This window comes from Diceros bicornis, chromosome X (genome assembly GCF_020826845.1).
Source record: "Diceros bicornis minor isolate mBicDic1 chromosome X, mDicBic1.mat.cur, whole genome shotgun sequence".
NCBI classification, from domain to species: Eukaryota; Metazoa; Chordata; class Mammalia; order Perissodactyla; family Rhinocerotidae; genus Diceros; species Diceros bicornis.
This window is the reverse complement of record NC_080781.1, coordinates 11,179,420-11,206,161: the sequence shown is the minus strand read 5'-3', so window position 1 is coordinate 11,206,161 and position 26,742 is coordinate 11,179,420. Positions and strand designations below refer to the sequence as shown.

The following is a 26,742-nucleotide window of genomic DNA, read 5'->3' as shown; positions in this document are numbered from 1 at the left end:
GCTGACCAGGAGATCTTTGCAAAGGAAAATGCCTCTCCGTCTCAGTTGTTATAGCAGAGACCACCTCCTCCCACCCCCCCAATTTCCTTATTCCCCACTGGGAAAGTCAAGGCAGTTCCAGTTTCCTTTGCCTTGATTTTTTCATGTTTTTCTTTTTTGGAGTAACGTCCCGGTAGAATTACATTTTTAGGATTTGGGTAGATAAGCCTCTACCATCTGTTTCTTTTTTCTTTTCCTGTTTTTTCATTTTTTAACTTTGGCCAGGTAATATCCGTGTCTTCTCTAGGCCTACAGAAAATCAAAGGATGGGTGGCCACGTGGGCAACCCCATGCGATGCTGCCTTTGGGGGCCTAGGCCTGAGATGGAGGTCTGAGATGGTGACAGTAGTGAAAGATGGAATAGTTAGTGCTGCATCTGTGTTCAATGGAATACTGTGCTTAACATGTAGGGAATACTTCAGGCTACTGTAGATTGTATTACACAGGCTTCAGAGTATAGTCTAAGAGAATTGAGATCCTCTATTGCAAGTGTGGTCTGTGGACGTGCAGAGTCTCAGGCCCCACCCCAGACCTGCTGAATCAGAATCTGCATTTTAATAAGATTTCCAGATGGTTCCTATGCACATTGAAGTTTGAGAAGGGCTAATTTAGAGGAAGATCCAGAGCAAGAAGGGAGAAGACAGAAGGAATTGAAGAAGTAAATTTACCCTCAAGAGATCTAGAAATCGCTTACCTCTGGAAAAGACAGAGAATTGCTTAAGGCATTCATTCTTTTTTCCCTCTCTATTTGTGGAGAGGCGTGTATAAGAGTTGCCAGTCACTAATGAATTGCCAGTCAGTAATGCGCTGAGTCCTGGTTAGTTTCAAGGACAGTGACCTTTGATTCTCTTATCTACTTGTCTGAAAGCATGCCCCCTCTTATTCCTTTGTTTAAAATCTTGGTGAAGGAGAGTGGGGGAGGGGCAGTGAAAGTGGGAAAGGTTTGTTTCTTTGTAGCAAAGAGAGGGCAAGGAGAAAGTAGTTGATGGGAGCTTGGAAGAAATTCTCAATTGTCCCTCATCACGTTCCTTAATATAATCCAATGACATGCAAGATGCTGTTACTTAATATAGGCTATAAGCTAATGGACCAAGAGTGACTATTCATACACTGGTAAGTCTATAGTTCAGCATTCAATCTGACAGATGAGTTGAAAAACTACCCCCTTCACCAGTCGCCATTTTCCCCTCTGCCCATCTCCCAAATCCAAATTGCTCTGATGCTTGGGTTAAGATGGCCGTAGATGATTCCAGAAGTCCAGAGAGACTTCTCACAGATGGACTACAATGGAGGGTGTCGGGAGAGCATGGGGGAATGCTGGTGTTTAGTTGCGAGTTGAGCAGCCAGCGCCTGTGTTGGGGTTTCCATTGCCAAGAACTGATGCCCCAGCAGCCAGGCATGGACCTGGAGGGAGGGACAAGCAAGCATATCTCGCTTGTTGCTACTGTGACTCAGGTCACACTCTTCGGTTCTGTGTGTCTGTCCAGATGTGACCTGAGAAGGCGGGCCCCCTGAGATCTTCTGCCTTTATCCCTCTGGCCCCTGTTAGGCTGAGCCTGGGACTTCTCTCTCATGGACCCACTTTAAAGAGTGACACCTGTGGATATAAGGGTCCTGGGAAATGCTGTTGGATTTTTGTTATTGTTCTTGAGTGTCACTCTTTCCTAACCTAAGGTTGTAAGGCCACTAAGTTTGAGGTCTTTTCTGACAACACTTGAAATGTATTTCAAGGGGAAACAAACTCTTAATCTTGTTGCGTGCATCATTGAGCCTCCGTCTGTGGTTGGGTGTCAACTATAACCAACAGTCTGATCTTGCTGTGTGGGCTCTGATGGCGAGGCCTCTCTCTTCCCTGGAGTCTGGTTGGAGAAGCTTTCTTCGTTTGCGCAGCTTAAGCCAGGGGAAGCTCTGAGTCTGTCTGACGGCTTCCAGTTACTCAAGGTGTTTCAGGTTAAATGGAGGTTAACGGTGGACACAATGCAAGCGTTTTGTAGCTCAGGTTCATGCTATAACGTTTCTGAGGTTTTTTTTCGAGTTCTTTGCATTTTTTTTTTCCTGCTATGGATCAACTTTTTCAAGTCACCTGCAGTTTTCACAAAAAATGTGCCATATAGAGCAGTTAACTCTTTTAAAGCTTATTTACCAAAGACTGTTATCAGCCATATATATAATTTCTTGATTGTTTACAAACATTCAATTTTTTATCAGCTGTACTGTTAGTATGTGATTTGCACTTGATTGTGGAACCAGGGCTGACTGTGTCTGTGACATACAGACCTCCCTTTGCCTCTTGGTCTTGTGTCTGTTCCTCAGCTCAGAGTAGGCAAACAAAGAAAGCAGAGATAAAAGCAAATCGATCAGTATTGAGTGTTGATCTGGAACTTTCTATCAGGCGCGACTCTGGTTTTAGTGACACCAACTTGGATTATTCAAAGCAGTGATTCTCAGTCTTTTAGAAACAGTGATATCTGGTCTTCGCTTCCTTTATGATAACTCATGTGTTATATGTTTTCTGCTAGAGTGAATTAAAATTAATTTTGTTTTGAAATCTTTAGTCACCCTTAGAGCTAACTGGAGATACTGTGAAGTAGTTGGGAAGTAGCTGAAGTCTACTGCTAGAGGCTAGAGTCTCCCCACCTCCTCAGGCTGTGTCCTTTTGGGTGTCCCTGTTCACTCACAAATAAGCCACACACACAACCCCGTGTGTTTCCATGTCTATCAAAACTTATATCAAATGGCCTTTGTACTAAACAGAAGGCTCTGGGTGTCAGAGAGTCATTTAGGTGGGGTGAGGCTTTCTCTAAAGATCATCATGCTTGCGTTTTATCTGGGAACTTCCATGGACAATGCTTCCACCCCGAGGAATAACTCTAGTGGTGAAATGTCAGGCTGGTAGGAGAAGTAATGGGATCAAAATGCGCCTTTCCCTGATCTGAAAGCAACCCTGTTTACACTCATGTGCTCTTTCCCAGTGGTAACAAGTGGAGCTCATAGAGATTCCGGTGAGGACTTGACTTAGCCCAGGCTGGTGATGCCAGCCACCACGTTCTTGTAAATAAAGTTTTATTAGAACCAGCCACACCCATTCACTTACAAATTGTCTGTGGCTGTTTTCCTACCACAGCAACAGAATCGAGTGGCTGCAACTCCATGCCCTACAAAGCAAAACTATTTGCTGTCTGGCCCTTTACAGAAAAAAAATTGCCAACCCCTACCTTAGAGCAATTGCATTTTTAGCACACGTTGCAAATTCAATCTACTTATGGTAGGCAACCAAGATAATATATGTTGTTGTTTCTAGCCACTAAGTTTAAGATCAATTTGTTATGCAACAATAGATACTAATTCACAGCCTCAGCTCCAGTGTTTGCCTGTAGCTCTACAATAGAATCTTTTGCATTTTTTTCATACACCAAGATGCAATGACAATATTAAAACATCAAGAGGAGTTTGCCTCAAATTCAGTAGCACGGTCTGCTAAGGATGGAGTGATCTGGCTTTGGGCATCTTGACAGTAAAGTTGTATACAAGTTGCCTTTGAATTTCAAGTTTATGTTGTTCTTCAGAAAGGTATTTGAACTGAAAGGATACTTTACCAAAGATGTTACAATGAGGTGCTATTTTCTTAACTAAGATTATAATCTCAGTCTCTGTAGATTAGGAGTCTGGGCCCTCAGTACAACAGTATGCAAGGAACTGCTAAGGGAAGAGGGTGAGGGATCTTGGATGGAGAAGATTGTAGGAAACTGAGTGGCTAGCAAAGTTTTAGATGTTGGCCCAAGACCTCCCTTGATTCTTTGCCATGTGGGCTTTCTCATAGCTCCCTCATGACACGGCAGCTGGCTTCACGAGAGAGAGCAAGTGAGTAGGTAAGAAAATATGCCAGCAAGAGAGAGTGCTAACAAGACAGAAGTCATAGTCTTTTGAAACCTAATCAGGGAAGCAAGTCACTAGATCCAGCCCACAATTAGGGAGGGGGAATTATACAAGGGTGTGAATATCAGGAGGCAGGAATCATTGGGGGTGTCTTAGAAGACTGCCTACCACAAGCTGTATAAACATTTCAAAATTGTTCACAGGCTTTAGACTAAAGCTCAGCCCTTCTTCAGAGAGTCCCTTGGCTCTTTCTGAAAGCTCAGCCCTCTGGTCTCTTTCAGGTCCTTCTTTGAGTGTTCCCATAATAAACCAAGTTCTGTTAAATGGATGTCATGGAGCTGTTTTCATCTATTATTCCATTCAGTGTACTTTAGCAAGTTTTATTTTCTGTGATATGTAAAAGATCATTTATAGTTTATTAAGTGTAATATTGAGGGTCATTTCTTTAAGTGATTTTTCAAAGTATGGGCCTCTGATGCCCTGAATCAGAATCACCAAGGATGCTGGTTAAACATTCAGATTCCCAGGCCCCACCCTCCCTCGTTGGGGTGGGTCTCAGGAATTTCGTAGGTTTTAGTAAGCTCCCTAGGCAATTCAGATGCCCACTAAAGTTTGACCACCACTACTGTGTACGTAGAGGAAACACATCCTTTGTTTCCAGCACTGTCTTCTCTCCTTAGTGACAATAATGCCTTCACTTTCCTGTCACCAAATAGGGGGAGCCAGCAGCTCTGCAACCCAGGATATGTCCCCCAGCCCACCCCACTCAGGTTGATGTGGCTCCTGCCTTTTGCTGCTAATCCTTAGTTATCAAAAGGGATTTGCAACCTTTTAAAATGACTGGTGTCTTTTGTAAAAACCCAACTTAAGAAGCAGGGTTTTTTTAAACTTTTTTTGAGGTATAATTGACATGCATAAACTGCATATATTTAAAGCGGCCTGTTTGATAAGTTTTGACATACATATGTGCCCACAAAACCAGCACCAGCAGCAAGATGGTGATGTGTCCATCAATCCCAGAGTTTCCCTGGCCCCTTTGTAAGCCCGCCCCCCTCAGCTACCCTCCTGATTTGCTTTCTGTCTCTCTGGATTAGTTTATATTTTCTAGAATGGCCCTTATGAAGATTTGTTCACATTAATTCTCTCACCATTTCTCACTAAGCCATTTCTGTAATATGTTGTGTGATATTTACTGCTTAATAGCTCCAAGCTTTGTCCGATTTTCATCCTTCCTGCCTCCATTGAATATGCCCTGCACCCTTTGAATAAAACTCAGAAAGACCCATTCTGCTGCCACCTACAGTGGAAGAGTTTGGTTTGCACCCACTCCAATCCAGCCTACACACCAGTGCCAGATTAATCTCTTAAAAGCATACCTCGGATCATGTCACTCGCCTGCTCGCAAACCTTCCCTCTCTCCCCACTGCCTGCAAAATGAAGCACACAGGGCTTCAGGCTGGCTTGGAGGCCTCCCACAGGGGGGGCCCACCTGCCTTTCAGGCTTCTCCCCGGCCACTGCCCTGGTGTCCTCCATAAACCCGGCCACACCCTGAGCCCTCCCCATGTGCTGCTCCCTATGTTGGGCCTGCTCTCCTTCCCTCATGCTTTTCCATCTGTCCTAACCATGGGATCCTTCTGTTCTGCAACGCCTGTCTACACTACTGCCACCCACACACCCTTTCCTTAGCTCCCCATACTAGACCAAGGAGACCTGTCCCTGCCTCACTCCCTATGTCCCTGAGTCACCTCTCTTTTTATTCTACTTCAGTGGTTTCTTATGTGTTTCTGTTCCTCACCGCATTCCAAAGTGTCAACGAGGGGAGGGCAAACCAAGCCCCTGCAGCCCCCAGCACGGTGCCTTGCATATAGCAGCAGTTCAACAGCTACTCATTGAATTCAGTGGAATCCAAGAAAGCACAGACACTGTTGCCCAGATGATCAAGGAGGTTGAGTGCTGCTAAAGCTTAATGTTGCAGATAGTTCTCAGATTTCTTGAACACCGTACAGATCTCCAAGCTCTTAAAAGCGGTGCCGTCTGAACTTAGAGCTAGCTTCCCCTACTCACCATCGGTTTCCCTGATTCTTGGCTCCCCCACTTCCTTAGGCTAAGAGCACACATGTGATCTATAGGAAAACCAAAGCCAGTTCCCACAAAAGGCCAAGGAAGAGCCTAACAAGTGTCTGTTTCTTGAATTTGTTTATTCTCAGCATGTGAACGTATCTTTACTTTTATATAATTGCTTATCTTCTATTGCTCGTGCCATATTGCAAATGTTAGAGGCTAATCTATTTTAAGATTTTCACAAAGTGCCACAAAAATGAAAATTTCTTACTTAATAGATTTTAGGACAGGCTTTTAAAAGGATCTGCTGGAAAGCAATTCCCTTTATATCATTAAAAATAGTTTCAGCATTCTTAGCACGACATAGTTGAACTTTTATGTCAACGACTCTAAGAAGGTCAAGAGAGAACTGAGAAGCAACTTAGCTATCATTTAAGTGATTTCTCACTTAGCTCTTTAACAGGAAGCCCTCCTATCCATTGACTTCATGATACATTCTTAAGGTGTTACACTAGTGGTTCACAGACTTCTGGGTGTTAGGTCCCTTTACACTCTTAAAAATAATTGAAGACCCCAAAAAGCTTTTGCTCATGTGGGTTATGTCTATGAATATTTTCTGTATTAGAAATTATAACTGAGAAATTATTAAATAATAAACTTATTTAAAATAACAATAAACCCATTACATGTTAACATAAATAATGTTTAGGAAAGATAACTATTTTCCAAAACAAAATAAAACTTTAGTGAGAAGAGTAATACTGTTTTACATTTTTACAAACCTCCTGAATATCTGGCTTAATATTAGACAGCTGGATTCTTACATCTGCCTCTACATTCATTCAGAGGCATCTTGCGCTATCTAGTTTTGGTTGAAGTACATGAAGAGAACTCGGTCTCGCACAGATATGTAGTTGGAGAAGGGAGGAGTATTTTAATGGCCTTTTCATATATTTGTGGAACTCTTCCTTGATAATACACCCAAATTCAACAAGTGGTGGTTTCTTAAAGATTATTTGTGATGTAGAATCTGAAACCATATCAATGAACTTTTTGTGCTCTGTTCCATTAAAATCTGTTGCTCCTTCTCGCACTTTCTTGCACTGCATTCAAGAATGATTTTGTAAACATCGCACATTGGTCATTTGGAAAATATTGGTTCTCTGAGTTGTGCAGATCTTCCAAATATTGACACATCTTATTATACCACATCAAAAAAGTCACATTTGTTAATATCACCAGCAATTTCATCAAGTCTTGTAAGTATTGGGAAGCTGGCACTTTCACTATGGCAGATACAAGTTTTCCAAAATTGATTGACAACAGATCCTATCAATTGAAGTGACAAGCTCACTTGGATCGTTTTTGAGGAAATTTCTGCCGGATACCCAAGTCTTAATAACTAGAGCTTGTCAGTCATTCTTTCAAGAAAAAACGGTGTTCCACGAAAGAAGGTGCTAGTTCAGCTCGTAACTCAATCACACAAGAACTGTTCTCCAGACTACCATCTTCCTTTGGTACACAGCACAAGGGCTTCATGCACCCTTCCCATTTCGTCTCAGAATATCCAAAAGGTGTATAGTCAGGGGTTGAGACTGAACAAGTTAATGACTTTTTACTGGGTCAAGGACGTTTCTGAGTGAAACTGTGTTTGATTTTGATTTATGTTCATAACCGTGAGCGCATGGTGGGGGAGAACACAGTGCTGATTAGTACCCTTTGGTGCCACTGCCTGATTCGTGCTGAGCCATCTGTGCAAATGTCAGCACAGTGGAAAAAGTCAATAACATCTGAGCGCTATTACAACAAGAGTTTTGGCCTCACAGACCTCCTGAAAGAGTCACAGGTCTCCCTGGCTGCACAAGCCCCCCTTTTGAGGACCCCAGTTTTCTGCCCTTGTGGCTCAGTGTGGGGCCGGTGGACTCCGAATAGAATCACCTACCTGGGAGCTGGTAAGAAAGGCAGAAGCACAGGCCTCTCTGCGGACCTGCCTAAACAGCTGACTCTGCATTTGAACAAGATCCCCCAGTTGGATTTATCTGTGCATTAAAGTTTGAGAACCACTGCTCTTTGAACAGGGATCTGCAAACTTTTCCTGTAAAGGGCCAGATGGTAAATATCTGTGGCAACTACTCAATTCTGCCTTTGTAGCTTGAAAATAGCCCCACACAGTACATAAACGAAGGAGAGTGGCTGTGTGCCAATAAAACTTTATTTGTGGACACAGCAATTTGAATTTTCTATACTTTTCATGTGTCATGAAATATTATTATTCTTTGAGCTTTATTTTTTTTGATCATTTAGAAATGTAAAAAAACATTCTAAGTTCGCAGGCCAGATGGAGAACTGAGTTTGGGAGTTTGGCCGTGGGCCACAGTTTGCTGACCCCTGCTCTGTAACACTCTCCTCCAGCTTAGGTGCTTGTTGAAATCGCCTGGGGAGCTTTTTTTTTTTAAAAAAAAGGCAAAACCTCTAATTGCTGAGTCCCACCCTCAGGAATTCTGACTTAATTGGTCTGGGATAAAGTTTAGGCGTCAGAGCTTTCAAATGCTTTCTAGATAATTCTAACATGCAGCAAAATTTGAGAACCTCTCTATAATATTTTTTAAACAAAGTCAAGTTTATTTTAAGTTTTTTTTTTTAATTGGAGAATTGAGCAGTAACGCCGGGGGTCTCAGACCACGATTGTACGTTGTAACCTTAGAGCGGAGTTTCTCACCTTTGGTACCGTTGACATGTTGCGTCTCATCATTCTCTGGTGGAGCCATCCTGTACACTGTAGGAGGTTAGCAGCATGCCTGGCTTCTGCCTACTACATGCCAGTAGTGCCCTCCAAGTCGTGATGACTGACAATGTCTCCACACATGCCAAATGTTCCCTAGGGGGTGAAATGGTCCCCAGTTGAAAACCACTGATCTAAACAATGGAGAGTCTTTTTGTTGATGCTATCTCAGGGATTCTCCACCTTGGAGGATGTTGACATTTGGGGTCAGATAACTGTTGCGCTGTCCTGTGCACTGTAGGATGTTTAGCAGCATCCCTGGCCTCTACTTACAAAAGCCGGTAGCACCCCCTCCCCTAGTTGTGACAACGCAAAATATCCCCAGACATTGCTGAATGTCCCCTGGGGGACACAGTCACCCCCTGTTGAGAACTGCTGCCTAGGCCATTTCAGAATCGGGGAGGCCGCTGCTGGCTGACATTCACTTTTGCTTCTCTTGAGTAAGATTCTCTTCGCCTCTATTTTCCTGTTGCTGGTTGTTTGAAAGTTGCAAACCTTGGTTACTTCTCCTTTTCTTTTTAATTTTGTGGCTCACTAGGAATCAGTAAAGTAGCAAGGAAGGCCGGGCATAGAGGGGGTGTGTGTGTGTGACATTCATTCCCGGGGAAGAATCCGAGCCCTTGTTCCTGCTGGCCCTCCTTCTGAGGCAGCATTAAATCTGCAGCCAGGATCACAGACAACTTGGGGCAAATCACTGGGCCGTTATGAACTCACAGCCATGGCAACGGCCATCCACAGGCCCGAGGACAAAACGTGTTTTATTCTGTTGTTCTGCACAAAAGGTTCTAGAGATGCTGGAGACAAATGGCCATTGAGAGTTAGAGGCGTTGATGCGTAGTTTTTCTCCCTACTGTGTGGTTTATATTTAAACTGTCTTAATGCACACTGGAGTTTTTGTGCGAATCAAAACCTAAAATTCTCTTTAACCACAGAGACGAGCTAAATGAAGGCTTAAGACATTATTAAACTAACAGAGGTTTTTGGGGTTTGGTGAGAGGTAATGAGAATTACTAGTAAAATGTGCTAGAAAGCCTAGCATTGATTTTTTTTTTTTTTTTACATGAGTAGATCACAGTCATCAAAAAAATGCTTTCCTTGCCTTTTCTGGTTCATGTTAACCAACGTTGTCATTGTTGCTTTGAAGCTCGGGAAAACTCGGCTGTAGATTTACAGGAGTATCCAAGAAAAGCATTGATCTTCCTTAGCTGGCATAAACTTGTAACAGTGTGGTGCTCTGCTGGTCCTTGGCACCTCCTCTGTATTTAAAAACATCAGCCTTGCCTGTGACTTCTCATGCTAGGGACAGCCTGAATCACAGATCCACTTCCTCTGTCTGTAAGACACACTCAGCACCATGAGTGGGGGATGGGGGGGAAGTCCACTTTGTCAAGTGACTACATACCTGTGTTCTCGGACCCCTCAATGGTATGGCACTAAAGCATCTTTGTGAAAAATTCTGAGGTTACCGGTACTTGCTTGGCTCAGGAAAAGCACTCTAGTTGTACTCTTTTCAAGACAGCTGAACCACTTGGAACATTTTGTTTTTCTTCATTGCGGCCCCCGAAACTTGCCATTTGATTTGCAAGTGGCTGGAGTGTTTTGGCCAAGCCCAGCAGGGCACGTCATAGGGAGAAAACACCAATCACAGCTGAACACAAAAGCAGGCACTCCCAACGCACTCAGAACGCCACACCTGAGAATGGGAAGATGGAACTGTTGACTCAAAGTGGGCTTCTCAAACTTTCATGCGCACACAAGTCACCTTGTTGGGGCTTGGTAAAATGCAGATTCCGATTCAGCTGGTCGGGGGTGGGGCCCAAGAATCTGCATTTTCCCCAAGCTCCCTGCTGAAGCTGATGCGGCTTGTCCAAGGACCACAGTTTGCAAAGCAAAGGGTCTGAAGCACTCTCCACTGCAAAATGGTCCATCTTTTCTTGACCTCTGAAAGTTTTCGTTGCTGTCCAAGCTGACAGCATCCAACTTTAGCTCTTCTGACCTACAGACCCACATATCCAATCACCTACCAGAAATCCTCCCTTAAGATGACATCCAGTCACCTCAAACTCATCATGTCTAAAACTGAACTCATCATGTCTAAAACTGAACTCATCATCTTTGTTCTCAACGCCTAGTCCTCTTCTGGTCAACTGTAACTCAGGGCAAAACACAACATCCATCCAGACATTTAGGATCCATCCCCAACCCCACCATCAAACCCACACCAAGTTGTGCCCATTTGACATCTTAAACATCTCCCAGACCCATCCGTTTCTTCCACTTCCACTGCCTTTGCCCGGGTCCAAGCTCCTGTCACCTTTTGCCTGAAGCATTGCAATGAGCTCCTCCTCATCTCCACATCCCCTTTGTTCCCAGCACATCAGCCGGAGTGATCTTATACAACCCGTCTGTTCCCCGGGGTTACAAATGCTCAATGGCTTCACATGTTTCTGAGGATAAAGTCCAGAGTCCTTAAGGCAGCCTAGAAAGCCTTGAGTGGTCTAGCTCTGAGAGAGCCCTCCTGCCTCCCTGTCCCACCCTCACTGTGTACTCTCTGTGTTCTAGCGTCTTTCACGCCCTGGAAAGCACCCTGCTCTTTTCCACCATAGAGCTTTTGTTCATGCTGTTCCTGTTTCCTGGAACACCCTCCCTAGCCCATCCTTCTCTCCCTTTACCTAATGAACTCAAATTCATTCTTCATATTTAAGCTCCAGAAGCCGTCCTGGCCACCCCCGCCCTCGGAATTTGGTTAATGTCTGTCTCTTCCATAGACATAAACTCCATTAGCATGTAGACCACACCTATCTTAGCTCCCCATCGAGTCCCCAGTGCCCAGCCCAGTGCTTGGGACATCAAAGACATTTGGTGAGCACTGAATATTCACTAACTGAATGAAGTGGAATGAATGAATGGACGGCTGCTCCCTTGCTCCCAATGCTGTCATCCTCACCCATATCTGTTACTCTGCTTAACTGACAGCTTCAATTGCACGAGGCCTTTAAGAGACCCCAATACCCGAGATGATGATAACTGCAGGGTGATGGGGAAGGATTTCTCTTGTTTTGAGTGAGGGCTGAGTTGGGCCTTCAGATGAACCTATGCTGACTGCTTCTTTGAAATGAGTTACAGGTCATCTAACTCTAAGTCATCTAATTCTTTGGTTCTGTTGAGTATTTATTTTAATAATGAACTCATTAGCCGTGGTTAATGGTTCTTCATAGCCTGATGTCTCATATCTTGAAAACCATTGTTTCGTATGTTTTGTCCTGTTGTTTAGTTGTTTCAAGCAGGAGAATAAATTAGGTGCCTGTTACTCCGTCTTGGCCAGAAGCCAGGAATCGTTTTGTGGAGTTAGATTTTAATTGTGGTGGAATTTGGCTGGTAATAGAAGAAAGCAGGTGGAACTGACACAGTGAAGAGCTTGCATGATTCTTTAGAATAGCAGTTCTCAAATTTGAGCCTATGTGAGAATTACCCGAAGGGCTTGAGAAAACACAGATTACTGAGTCCACCCCCCCCCCCACCGAGTTTCTGATTCAGTTATTCTGGTGTGGGAACCAAGAACTTGCATTTTTAATACGATCATAGATGATGCTGATGCTGCAGATCCTGGGACCACACTATGAATATCAGTGCTTCTGGATACGGGTCTGCAAACTTTTTCTGTAAATAGTAAATATTTCAGGCTTTGTAAGCCATACGCTCTCTGTCACAGCTACGCAACTCTGTCATTGTAAGGCAAAAATTGTCACAATTTGTAAATGAGTGGGTGTAAGCTGTGTTTCAATAAAACTTTATTTACAAAAATATGGGCTATAGTTTGCTGATTTCTGGTTTAGGAGAACTTTCAGCGTTGACTCTGTGATGGATACTGTAGTGGGTAATTGCTATTCCCTTTCACAGTGAAGGGGAAATCATTAATTCTAGGACATGGCTAGTCCCTTTATATAGAGTTTAATGGCCGCTGTACTCGGGATGATATGGTAGGCAAGGTGATGTCTGCATTTCTAGGTTGTATTTCTAACACTGTGAAATGAAATAGAATGCACTGTGGACATATAAAGTAAAAAGAACCCCTCCTGCTTCCTCCCACATAAGTACACCCAGGACTGGCTCCATAATTTGCAGGCCCAGTGCAAAATGAAAATTCAGATACCCTTGTTCAAAAATTATTAAGAATTTCAAGATGGCAATAGCAGAGCATTAAACCAAGCACAGGGCCCCATGAGACTGCACAGATTGCACACCTGTGAGGCCGGCCTGAAGACACATCATCATCGTGGCCTCCACCACCTCTGCCACATACCTACTTACATGTTTTTCGAGTCAGAAATGCTGTTAATGTGAGGACACTAACACTGCTGATATCCATATTTAGAAAACATCTTTAGGTTTTTCTTATTAACTTTTTGTAGCAGTTTTGGTTTCTCTGGGATAAGTGTGTGGCCTATGACCAAATTACCCAGTGTTCAAAGATATCTTACACACCGTGGATAGAGATAACTTCTAGATTGACATAGAAGGTACCATAAATAGATGGTTGAATATCCACCACACATGCAATTTGAGCCCTGCAGGTAACTGGTCAACCAAGCTAGACTAAGCTCTGCATCCAGCTGTATTAGTTCCTATAAATTTCTCCCATGTTGTATTCCACAAGCTTGTATTCACAATGGCTGGCAGGGTCTAGAAGAGTTTTATCTGTGCGTGTGGACCAACGATAACCAATATGGTGACTTCTGTTCTACAGGAGCCAGAGTTCCTGTAGCCACAAATAAAATCATCTGCTGAAAACATGAGAGCATTGGCATCTGCTGAGAGAGTCTGATTCATTGAAGGGATCCCCCAAATCCTTGAGTCCCTGGTTTTCCCTGCTGTTATAAAACTAGACCCACAGCATGGGACATATGGAGTCCTTAAGAGATACAAATAGCCGGGAAACTTGAGCCTTGATCTGGTGGTGAATTTGGGACTGAACAGCATCATTCTTCTAACCCCGCTCGTCTTTTTGAGCCAGGGAGCAGCTGTGATATTTCCTTTGAAAGAAGCAGAATGCTATAACCCTTTGGACGAAAGACTGTTTTGAAGTGGCAACTGTGGCTTTGGAAGGATGAGTTCTATTGTTAAATGGCAAGTGTGCTACGCCGTAACACCTAACCTTAACTCCAAATGATGAGAAAGCCTGTGGGTTTATTAAAATATACATATAATAAAAATATTCAGAAATTGATGAGTATTTTCTCAGATTATATATCAGTGTTACCATGTCAGCTGTTTATGTATCCTGCATACCAGGTCTTTCTGTAGAAAGCCTTTCCTGGGGCCAGCCCAGTGGTGCAAGCAGTTAAGTGCGCGCGCTCTGCTCCGGCGGCCTGGGGTTCGCCAGTTTGGATCCCGGGCACGCACCAACGCACTGCTTGGAAAGCCATGCTGTGGCGGCATCCCATATAAAGTGGAGGAAGATGGGCACGGATGTTAGCCCAGGGCCAGTCTTCCTCAGCAAAAAAAGAGGAGGATTGGCAGATGTTAGCACAGGACTGATCTCCTCACAAAAAAAAAAAAAAGAAAGGCTTTCCTTTCCCCTCTCCAATATGAATTATATTCCCTCCTGTCCTTGTCTCTCTCCTTCTTCCCCACACCCACCATCCATTGGCTCTCCAGCAGTCTATATCTTGGCCCTCATCACGCTATACTATAATAATTATGTTACTTATCTACCTGCAGCATTAAACTGACCTCCTTGAAGGCAAAGACGACGTCTTATTTCATATTTGTATCTCCAGTGCCAGGCACAGTGCTTAGCACCCAGTAGGTCTTCAAAAGGTACTGAATTAATGAAATCTAAAGTAAAACTCATAACTCAGCTCATGTTACAAAAAATCAAATATGTGGCAAGTCAAAATATATCTTTCAAAGCAGTGTTCTGTGATGATAGAATGTTCCTTATCTGCTCTGTCCAATATGATAGCCACTAGCACATATGGCTACTGAGCATGTGAAATGTGGCTAGTGCAACTGAGGAATGGAATTTTTTATTTAATTTTAAATAATTTAAATAGCCACCTGTGCTAGTGGCTTCCATATTGGATGACACAGTCTCAAGGCCACACATCTCTGTCCGGTAAGGACCAGATATAACTTTGTTAGCCAGGGAAGCAGGCATTCATCTTCTTCCTAACATCATCACGGAGACTGAGAATGGGGGAGGTGGTGAATGATACGACACACACAGGTCTAGTTTATCTTTATATAATGGGACACAACGAGGCCGGGGATTTTAGTTTCTCTTGGTTTGGGAGCCTGGAGAGAATATGGACTTTTAGTTGCACTGTTCTCACTTCAGCCCCCAGAAAATCATATGACAAAATAAGATTGAACTCCATCATCCTTGTTCACAAATCTCAAGTATCCGAAGCTCTTTAAGGTACTGACTTGCTGGAGAACTTGAACTGTACTGTGCACTTGTTCCCATTGTATGTAGTTTCATAAATCCATTTCAGGGAGGTTGGTCTTCATGAAAACAGCTGGTCATCTTTTGAAATAAAAGGAAGCACACTTTCTTATGAGGCCCTGACATTTTTTATTTTGCAGCGAACTGAAGAGAAATCTGGTAATGAGAGTTTGCAGTCACCGCTTGTGGTTGGTTTAAGCAAATGCTAGTTTAGAAAGCAATGTTCATCAAAATAGAAAAGCCTATCTCCAGTGTTTTATGCTGGGTAGTCATTCCCTGTCTACTGTAAAGACCATTTGGAGGAAAGAAATTGAGCTGGCTTAATGTGCTTGCCTTGAAGTAATGAACTGCTCTTGATTGCAGTTAAACATCATAATGCATTCAGAGTTCAATTTCCCTGATGAGCCATTTACTTAAGGGTCTAGATAATATGATCGGGGATGGGAGGTCAGGTACTGACGTTATCCCGAGGCCAGCACTGCTCGACTGAAACAGAAGTGTCTCCAAATTGAAAATGTCACCCGGCTCTGCCCCTTGGGAAGGTCTTTATGGACATCTCAAGTAAAAGTTTATTTTAAAAATGAATAGAGGTCTTACTCTTCTCAAGATGAAGAGTGAATTGTGGCTCTCTCTCCTTCATTTCACTTCATGGATGCTCATTTTGCCTTTTTTTTTTCTTCTGTTCTTTTTCCCTCTCCAAGTACTTAAATGTCACCCACTAGTTCTGGGTTCTTAGTCTGAACGTGTGTGTCGGGGAAGAGGGCAGATGGAAGCCGGGAAGGGGGAGGAGGAGGAGGAGGAAGAGGACTATGAATAAACTGCTTGTGCTGCCTAGGCTGGGGGTACATTTTTATTAAAAAGTTGAGGGGTAATTTCTGATACTGACATGAATGAACCTTTAGTGGATCTTGGTGACTTTGTACTTTTAGAGACCAAAATACCCATCACCTTTCCAAAATGATCATGTTGATTTTTTTCTGAACACAGCAACAGTATAATGACTGTATTTGATTCTTCTGGTTGCCCAGGAGGTCAAAGGCTCGGGGAAAGCCATTGGCTGCTACAGACATAGAGGTACTTGAAACCCCAGAAGGTTGAGGTTGGGGGAGCTTGACGGTCGCATTTTTTCATGGACCTGCGGCTTCACTGCTGTCCTCTCTTTTCACTTTGTTAGTGGAATAATTGCTCCACATTGTTTCTTGAGCAGGGGTCCCCTTTCTCCACCCTGGGTCAATCAGGAAGCTCTAGAATTGTGACTTACTCCATAACTATTTGTCAGTTGGCTGCTCTGCCATTCGCCCTGAGCAAATTAAGCTACGTTCCCTCTTGGAGCCCCAGCGTCCTCACCCACAGAATGTGAGATGATGACAACTACCCCACTGGCCCTTGGGATGTTGAGCTATTAACCATAGAGCATGAGAGGGAAGATAGAAAAGTAGAGCCTTCTCTGCTAATGTGTGGTGTTCATGGAGACCAGAGGCACCTTGCCTATAACAGCTGCATTTTCTCTCCTTTGGGTCCAGGCTGCTTTGAATGCTGCATCAAGTGTCTGGGAGGAGTCCCCTACGCCTCTCTGGTGGCCACCATCCTCTGCTTCTCCGGGGTCGCCTTGTTCTGTGGCTGTGGGCATGTGGCTCTTGCGGGGACCGTGGCGATTCTTGAGCAACACTTCTCCACCAACACCAGTGACCATGCCTTGCTGAGTGAGGTGTAAGTACCTGCTTCCCTTTAAAAATGTATTTAAAGTGCAACCACCCCATGATGTTTTCAAAAACCACCCCATGATGTTTTCAAAAAGACTACAGTGTGCTCTCCTGGCAGAAAACTGATGCTTTTCATTAAAGCTCACTGTACGCAGATAGAAAAAGGTCCACGAGAGAAGGAAAAAGAAAGGGCCAAGAATGCAGTGGGTGTTTGGCCCCCGGGGTGGGATCTCACCTGGGAATGGCAAGGTGCACGCATAGCATACTCCACACACAGTAGCCGTGGATGTGGGGGACTGTGGCAAGGTGATAGGTTGATCACACCAGAGAGAGTTATCATGGTTCCCAAGTAACAGACTCCCTCCAGGGTTCTCACAGGAAATAGCCATCCCTGGAATGATAGGAACCCTGCTGAGGCCTTACCCCAACTCTACGTCTACAGGAGCAGCACTTTGACATGAATTCATCAGGCAGAAGAACAAATCCCAGGGCATCCTCCAATGCAGAAAAGGAGAAGTTTTGGGGGTTTAGCCTGAAATCTCTGCCCTCCCATTCTGGAATGGTCCTCAGTGGAGTCTCAACAACTCCATGCATAGATTCTCATAACTGTGCAAGCTCAGCAACAGTGTATTTACTTCCTTGATGTATTTCCTCCTTTTTCCATTTGTTTCAGTGTTTTCTTATTCTTTCCTTGACTCCCAAAGTTTCATAGTGTTTAGGTATCTTGTGATTGTAAGAAATTTCTCTACCAGACCGAAAAAGGCATGAATGAATTTTTAGGGAACAATAATGGAATCATGTTGGAAGAGTCCTTAGGGAGTTGTGTTCTTTTTTTATCTGTTCATAAATGACATCCAAAGAAATAAGCAGGGGTGGGGGAAGGTTATAAGGAGCATCAAGGAGGACGAGGCACTCGTTGAGTGCCATCTATGTGCCAAGAAGACCAATAAATATTTACCACCACTGAACCCAGAAAGGTGTGTTGATTTAATTCACTAGTGATCTTGATAAGTGGCTCTCAACTTCCAGGAATCTTTAAAAAATCCCTATGCCCTTGCTTCACCCCAGACTAATTAAGTCATAATCTCTGGGGATAGGACCCAGGTACCAGTATTTTCTAAAGCTCCCCAGCTGGTTCCAATGGGCATCCAAAGGTTGAGGAACAGTCATCTGGGTCTGTCAGCTTTCATAGGACAAAATTAGTTGTGAATTATCTTTTGTATTTTAAACCTACTTGACATATTATCACTTGTGTAGTGAGAATCTCAATGCAAAAAACATCGGCCCAAGTTAGTCCTTAAAGAAGCCCTGAGTGCTTACTTAGGGGTTCTATCAGAATAACATGAACCACTGGGCCTGGTTGGGAGGCACTTGGATGGCAGAAGAACGTGTTGTCCATTGGACCAGAGTTCAAATGCTGGCTCTGCCACTAACTGTGTATCCTCGGACGAGTAACTTAACTCCTCAAAGCCTGTGTTTACTTACATGCAAAATGAGGATTCTAGCCTTCACAGCACAGGACTTGAGTAAGTAGTAAAGGATTACAACTGGGCCCCTGCCCCGACCAAAGAAACTTCTCCCTTGTCGGGGAAGGTTGTCCACTTTATCAGTGGGCCTGCCTCGGAAGAAAGGCCTAGGTTGCGGTGGGGTGGGCAGGGATGCCTGTGGGGAATGCCCATGAGCCTGCTGGAGCCATCAGCTGGGCGGGAGACGTCACAGGAACATCACCCTCACATCCTCTCTCCAGAGTCTGAAAACATCTGTTTACCACACCGTGAATTTAACTTTTCAGGATCTCTTCTTCCTTTTCCTAGAATACAGCTGATGCAGTATGTCATCTATGGAATTGCCTCCTTTTTCTTCTTGTATGGGATCATTCTGTTGGCAGAAGGCTTTTACACCACAAGTGCAGTGAAAGAACTGCACGGGGAGTTTAAAACAACCGCCTGTGGCCGATGCATCAGTGGAATGGTGAGTACGGATCTCTGATTGTCTGATATGCAACCTCTATGTATTTCTCTGTATTGGGTAGAAGCTACGAGCTAACTGAGGGTAGGTGGAGTCCTTGACGCAAATATTATTCTTACCAATTTAGAGTTAAGAATATGAAAAAACCTTCAACATATTATTGATAATAGATTAAAATCTATGGCTTGTTGTATTAAATCAAGCATTTCCCTTATCGATGTATAGGTAATGGGTATTGAAGATTTTTCAACTGTGAAAGGAGATAACTTTCATATTGTCTCAATGCTCACCTTCATTTGTCTCTGAGTATGGATTGTGGTCATAAAGGCTTACATGTGCTGTGTACTATGAAAATCCTTCTGGAAGTATTTACCAAGCACTTTTTCTACTAAGCACCTGGCTGGGGACTTTGCTAGTCACTGGGGGTACAAAGATTAAAACACAGGCTCCTGTCCTCAAGAAGCTTAGTCTAAAGAGAGACAGGGGTTAGCAAACTCCAGCTCTTGGGCCAAATCGGGCCCACCGTCTGTTTTTGTACGGCTCATGAGCTAAGAATGGCTTTGTATCTTTAAATTGTTAGGGGAAAGAAACAAGCAAATAATATGATACATGAAAATTACATGAAATTCAAGTTTTGATAACCATAGTTTTATTGGCACCCCGCCACATCCACTCGGTGACGTATTGTCGGTGGCTGCTTTCATGCCGTAACAGCAGAGCTGTGTAGTTGCAACAGAGACCCTGTGTGGCCTGCAGAGCCTAAACTGTTCCATGTCTGGCCTTTTGCAGACGTTTGCTGACCTCTGGTCTAAAGGACAAAGCTTTAAAAAGAGCTCATTAAAAGACAGGGTTAGCAAGTGCTTCATCACAAGAGGAAACTCAGTGATGGGTTGAGGGGCTAGGAAGAAAGAGGCCTTTATGGAGTTTGATTTTGGGCACGTTGAATTTGAGTTTGTGATGGCATAGTCACATCGAAATATTGCCCAAGCAGCTGGCTGTGTTGGTCTGGCATTTGAAAGAGTGGCCAAGTGTAAAGAAAACAGTTTGGGAGCCAGGAGAAGCGCTAGCACTGAGGAAGAGACCCAGGCTGGCTGTTGCAGGCACTGGCCCTCTCCCAAAGGAGATAGATGCCCTCCCTGCAGGGCACCGGCCTCCCTGTGCGCTGGGCACTGATGGAGCTTTCTGCTCTTGGTGAAGAGACAACATAGAGTCTGGCTTAAAACACCCGGTGAGCCCAGTGTTCATAGAAATCCCCCCTAAAGATGGCACGCAGAGTGTGGCGTACTTCTTTGTGACCGGATGTGAGCCTGCGTGTGAAGGGTCTGTGACGCAGTATGCATTAAGGTAGGTGCGATCCTTCCCTGGATGGACTTGTGACTGGCAGCTGCTCATCCCAAGAGGGACCCTCGAGTCCTAGGGAAACTGCTGAAATGCACTGCCTCGCTGCTTCTCTGTCTGGCCCTTAGTTCCTGCTAAGTTTCTGAATCCTTCGCAAGTAGCCTGGAAACTGCAGTAGAGGTGTGTGCAGAAGACCATGGGCACAGGGAAGTGCAGAATCAGGGAGGGCTTTGCGGCAGGCCAGAGGAGAGGAAATTGCTCCATGTGTGATTGGGGAAGAGGACCCAGCATGAGCAGGGCAGAGAGAGCCAGAAAAGAGAGAGGCGCTCCAAGGAACCAAGGTGTGCCCCAGCTGGAAGGGAAGGACCTAGCGAAGAAGGATGGAAACGATGCTGCTTGGGGCAGGGGGACAGGGACCAGATCAAGAAAGGCCTTGAGTGCCAGGCTAGGAAGAAAATCAGAAGACAAAACCAAGCAGGGAGTGATATGATCATGCACCTGGGAGAGCGGGATCTCGGAGTGAGGTGGAACACAGATTGGAGGGAAGGAGGAGCTTAGCAAGAGGTGATGGCGAGGCTCATGGTGAGCAATGGTGGAGATCTGAACTAGGCGCCGGTAGTGGAGTAGAGAATAGGGGACAGATTCCAAGACTGTGGGCGAGGTGGCCTCCAGGATTAGCATGTGGGAGTGAGCACAAGAGGAGGGAGTGACTGCCCAGTCTCTGGCTCGCCACATGTGGAGGATGAGGATGCCATTAGGTGAGGGGGGCGGGAGGATGGAGAAGGTGCTTTCATGTTAGAGTGTCGGGGCTTGACGTGCCCGCCGCTATCCGAGTGGAGTTATCTGGAGTGTCGCTGAGACTTGGGCTGGGGTTTCTGGGAACACTGTGGGCTGGAGGTAACAGAGTTGTCCATAGAAGAGTGGTGGGCATGAACAAGTTCTCACTGATGTTTGGGGAGGGAGAGAGCCCTGGACCACACCACTGTCTACTGGGTAGGCCAAAGAAAAGGAGCCTTCGTGAGGACCTAAGGGAAGAACAGCCAGACAGGTAAGGAACGTCATGGGGTGCAAGGAAGAAGAAAGTGGCCAAGGAGATGCCCCCAAAGGGTCCGGATAATTTGATGTAACCTTGGGTCTTATCTCCATGTCACTCCTCCCATGAGTGCCCACCTCACAGTCACCTGAGCCTGCATCCCACAGGCTACAGTAAGTGGTGCCTGGGGTCGAGGTCTCTCACCCAGTGATCTCTGGAAATTTCTTGGGCAGCCCAACACATTGCCCTGATCCTGCAGAGGAACCTGCCCCGCAGCCAGCCCTGCTGGTTCTGTCCAGCCTCTGTTCTCCGGCAGGTTGCCTCCCACCATCCTGAGCTGCTTTGCCTCAGGCTGCTGCTCCCTCCTGTACCCGTGTGCCCCACCTGGGGCTTGGCCAGTCCCTAATTCCCTACACATGGCTAAGACCAGGCTATAAATGTAACAGCCTTACTGAGGCCAGGGGGCTGCGAGAAGATGCCAATGCAGAAACCACTCCTGCTGGAGTCCATGGGCCTGGCCCCACCCCAGGGCCCTGCTCCTCTCTCCCTCCTGGGCCTTGCCGGCGCCCTGTTGCTCTTTCACATCAGCAGTGCCTTTCAGCATGTCTGGCCCCAACTTTGTGTTCCACCCAAGATCCACCCTACCCAGGAGACCCTCCACCCCCAGGGAGCAGTCCAACCGAACATGATAAGCTATGAGGGGCCATATGCCAACATTTGCGTTCATCTGCAGTGACAGCGTTTGTGGGACTTCAGAACGAGAACGCATGCACACGCACCCAGGGACAGTCTCCCAGGGACAAAGACTCTCCCCAGAACAAATAGTCTCCACAGTGAGTGTTATTCAGAAAACCATGTTCCTAAAACAAACTGCCTCCAGCGATGAAAGCCACCACTCACCTGCTGAGTGATTTCATTCTTTGTTGATTCGAACCTCTCCAATTCCAAATCCCAAATAGGATTCTCCTGTCACTTTGGCTTTTGAAGGTGAAGTTCATAGAACAAGGGAGTAAATGAATTTAAAACTCTCAGGAGTAAATTATATCCCGATAAAGCTGTTATTTACAAAAATACAAGGAAGTGACTACTATACAAGTCAGAGGAATGGTTACTTTTGGGGAGAAGGAGGCAACTGTAAAAAAAGGAAAAAAAAAATGACTGTAAGAAGCTGAGAGAAAATAGCAACAAAAAGTGAGGAAAAAAACTGAAAACTCCTGGCAGCTTTAAAATGGCAGCTTCCCCCGCCCTCACTTCTACCACTCAGGTTTCAAGAATAAAGGGGTCCAGTTTCTGCCAGGGCGTAGTATTCAATCAGCAACTGCCTGATGTTTAACATTCTGGATATTTAAAGTATTCATTTGAGCTTTGATGAGTTAAAGTCATTACACAAGGAGGCCGTGGTCGGAGGTGGCCCTAAGGCCTTGGCAGCCTACCTAAGCAAACCGAAACCTAAGCCAGAGTCCATGCGCTGGAATCCGAGAAAATGAAATTTAAGAACCACCACTCACAAACAGCCAACTAGGCTGTCTCAAATAAGGCAACTGCATAAGCTACAGCCAGTCAGATCATTTCCTTGCTTTGCTTCCGTGTCTGGTCTATAAAAACCTCTCCCCTAGGCCCTGTTGCTGGAGCCTCCTATTCACTTTTGGTTTGGTGCTGCCCCATTCAAATGGATGTATGCTCAGATACATCTTCAAATTTCTCAGAAATTTTAATGTGCCTCAGTTTACCTCTTAACAGTCGTTAACATACCGGGGACAGTAGAGAGTACAAGGAGCTTGTGCTGGAGGCAGTGGGTCCTTCACCCAGAGATGGGTGGGAGATCACGTAGGCCTGTGTTTGGAGTTGTTCTCATGGAGGGAGGGGCTGGTGTACATGGGGGCTTCTGTACCACCATGCCAAGCAGGAAGACCTGCCCCCAACCAGCAAAGCCCACTTTTACCTGTTGTATATGTTGGATTTTATTTGAGAAAAGATCTGTTCTAAAAAGTTTACAAGCCACTGTTATGCAGAGAGGACCTAGGCTGTCTTCATTCATTTCCTTACTGGCCACTTGTGCCTTGAACATTGGTTTTGTTGATACATTCAAGGGGATCATTGAATGGACCTACCTTCGAGCGTGTTAGGAAGATGTAGGTGACGGGAGGGCTGACAACTAGAGCAATATGCTCACAACAGAAAGTTGTATGAGGCAAAGAAGACAAATGAGCTCTGCCCACCAGAGATAGCAAAGCTGATCCTTGTTCACAGGAAGGTCTTGGTCTCACTGGTCCTTCATGGGAAGCATCTGCCCGGGGGGTTAATTGGGAAGCAACTCTGAATGCTTGAAGCCGCCATGACAGGAATGGCCCCCAACTGGGCTCTCTCCACCGGGCACTGGCCTTCCCTTTGGAGCCCTGACCACCACAGGAAGGGAAGGCTCACCAAGCAAAGGACCACCAGCCCATTTTCAAGTCTTCGTGGTGTTATCAGAAAGAAAGTATTCTTGGGGCTGGCCCGGTGGCATATTGGTTAAGTTCGCACGCTTCACTTTGGCAGCCTGGGCAAGGATCCCAAATATAAAGTGGAGGAAGATGGGCACAATGTTAGGCCAGGGCCAATCTTCCTCAGCAAAAAAGAAAGTATTCTTTTGAAGGGTAAGGAAAAGAAACCCTAGTCTGGAGTAGCCCATCCATGAGCACTGGGGAGGAAGAGGGTGTGAAACTGCTGAAATCTGCTTCTTTGAATATTTTTAGAAATGCAAATACCTCCAAAAGTTTAAATGTTCTTGAAATAAAAGAAAAAGTAACCTGTTTCTGCAGTTTCCTGGGGGTGACCAACATGAAGCAGCCTGTCTGACCCCCAGGCCGACCTCACATCATCCAGCTGTTTCCTGCAGTGTGGAAAGTTAGACTGAATCTCCAGGTCTTCAGTATCAGCTTAAAAAAATAACAGCCAAACTAGAATTCCAAACCCTCACCCACACACTCTGTGGGTGCACATTCTGAAAATATAAATACCACAACGTTTTTGAAACAGCCTTTCAAAGTTCTCTGTAAATTGGTAGTCAAGGCAGAAGGTTATGAAGAAAGTAAAGCAATATGATTATATTCCTCCTGAAATCGCCTATGGCAACGTGTGGGTGAACACATGAAGATTTTTCCCTAAGCCATTGCTTTGCTTGCAGAGCTGCTGTGAATCTTAAAGAGGAAAAAAACAAGAGGGAAATGACAGTTTTATCTGATACACTGTTCATTAAGCTTGTGTTCAAGGCTATTTTAAACTTTTAACATAGGTTTAAACATCTAATGCTTTTAGTAATTTCACAGGATCACAAAACTAAGTGAAGTTCCTTTTGAGAAAGGGCTTCCTGTAGCAACTGCTATTATACTACCCATCTATTATGTAAAATAAAGGTAATTTTTGAGAAAGTAATATGAGGTTATAATTCAGTGGCCTGTAAAAGCATCCAGGCACTATCCCACGGTAATTACCATGCTCTGAGTTCTCAGGACTGCTGTTAGAAAGAGCACCACGTGGGAGGCCCTGTCACTAATTAGCTCTGTGACTTTGGACAAGGGAGATCACCTCTTGGGGTCTCCTGTCCTTCTTAGTTAAAAGAGGGACCTGCAAAGTCCCTAAGTGGCTTCGGCAGTAACATTCTTGATCCTATCCTAGCTCTGGAGGGCGTGCCCACCCCGCCCCAGCCGCCAGCCCTCGGTTCTACCCTCCCTTGGCGCTACCATGGCCCCAGGTGGTGCTCTGAACGCACCCCACAAGTCCAGTATCAGGCCAGAAATGCGTAATCATTCTTCCCAGGGGACGCGCCTTGCCTGTTTCAGTGATGATTCTTTCTCCCTCTTGTTTTCGGCTTAGTTCGTCTTCCTCACCTACGTGCTGGGAGTGGCCTGGCTGGGCGTGTTCGGTTTCTCTGCAGTGCCCGTGTTTATGTTCTACAACATATGGTCAACTTGTGAAGTCATCAAGTCACCCCAGACCAACGGAACAGCTGGTGTGGAGCAGATCTGCGTGGATATCCGGCAATACGGTACTTCCTTTTAATTCTCCCCCCGATTAACTTCTGTCTTCTTCTGCATAAGTCTGGACCTTCAGTATTACGTGGGCATTTTTTTAATCATCATGATCTGCTTCACACATTCTTCTATTGGAATAGTGTGTACTCTTTCCCTCAATATGCTCTGTGTTTTGGAAACATCACTCAGGCTCTTAGTTGCTAAAAGGCATCATTCAAAATTATTATATTTTCAAATTAAGTATGTAGTGAAAAAGACTTTTTATAATGCGAAGCTACTTTATAATACAATTCAATCAAAAAAGACTTCTGGATATCTACTATAAAATGATTACATATTTTTTCTTTAATTTCTTTTCAGTTTTGTACCATCCAACTTTCCATCCAAAATATTGCACGCACTGTATAATCCGATCAATTTGCACATCCACCTCTGCAAATCAGGTCTCTCTTAAATGACCAGTTGCTTAAACTTCATCTATACTGAAAAACACAACATAAAATCCAGACGTATTTTAAAGTCATCAGAATATACTCTATAAAAGTAGAATGTTGAAAACCCACTCAAACATTTTCTAATGAATGGGATCCTCGCAATAGGCAGCTAAGGTTGGTTCATTTTGACAAGCCACAGAAGGGGCCATTGCTGCTCCTGTCAATTAATTTGAGACTCGCCTTCCCTGCTGAATGAGGGAAGGCAGCATCCTAGGCAAGGAGTTTAATTAGTGCTTCTAGCCAGGATGGCAGCAAATCCTGTTGTTGGCAGAAACACGGAGGTGGGGTGGGGAAAGACCTTTCATTAAAATTGAAGAGGAAATTACTGTTCTTTCAGAGCTTTTCTGGAAAGAGATGACTATTTCATTTTTGCTTCTTGTGTTTCCCATGTGGCTTATCCTCAACATCTTATCTTACAACATAATATGAAACTTGCCTAAAACTGCCCATCGGACTAATCTCTTCTCATCAAGACCAAGGCTTAACCACACTGTTCTCTATGATGGATTGAAAAACTGAGCCTAAAGCTGATTTTTAAAGTATTTGTAAATGTATGTCTAAATGTATATCATTTCTCTATTCTTAAATATTTTTACTACCGATTTTTGGTCATCAGTAGTCATCTGTTTAAATTCTGATTTGAAATCACTGCTTTCACTGACAGTTTGGGGACTTGTCATTTCCCATTCTTCTGAAGTATAAAGACTTACTCTTGGCCTATGACAAAGATGGAAGGAATAAGGAATTTTTATTTTTAATCCTCCTTCCTTACCTCCTGGGAGAAATGTAATTTGAGCTATGTTTAATATTTAAGCACACACCTGTGCATTAATGGGGAAGAGATCAGCAGCCCAGTGGACGATGTCACTGGAGAAGGGGACTCAGGGTTACAGTGAGAGAGACACCACAGACCATGCTGGCCCTATGGTCTGTGGTGAGGGACAGTGTTTTTCTTCTTTTTCAAATTTACAATTAGATTTTCAATC

At 44.6% G+C, this 26,742-nt stretch overlaps 1 protein-coding gene across 6 annotated transcripts in view; it reads left to right on the top strand.

Moving 5' to 3' along the window:
• Window positions 1-26,742, top strand: part of GPM6B (glycoprotein M6B) — a 161,846-nt gene that overhangs the window by 128,295 nt on the left and 6,809 nt on the right. For all 6 annotated transcript variants that reach the window (XM_058535457.1, XM_058535454.1, XM_058535453.1 and 3 more), the window contains 3 exons: window positions 16,731-16,917; window positions 18,725-18,881; window positions 25,105-25,276. In XM_058535457.1, the coding sequence (XP_058391440.1) occupies window positions 16,731-16,917; window positions 18,725-18,881; window positions 25,105-25,276 (516 nt within the window). The remainder of the gene's footprint in view (window positions 1-16,730; window positions 16,918-18,724; window positions 18,882-25,104; window positions 25,277-26,742) is intronic.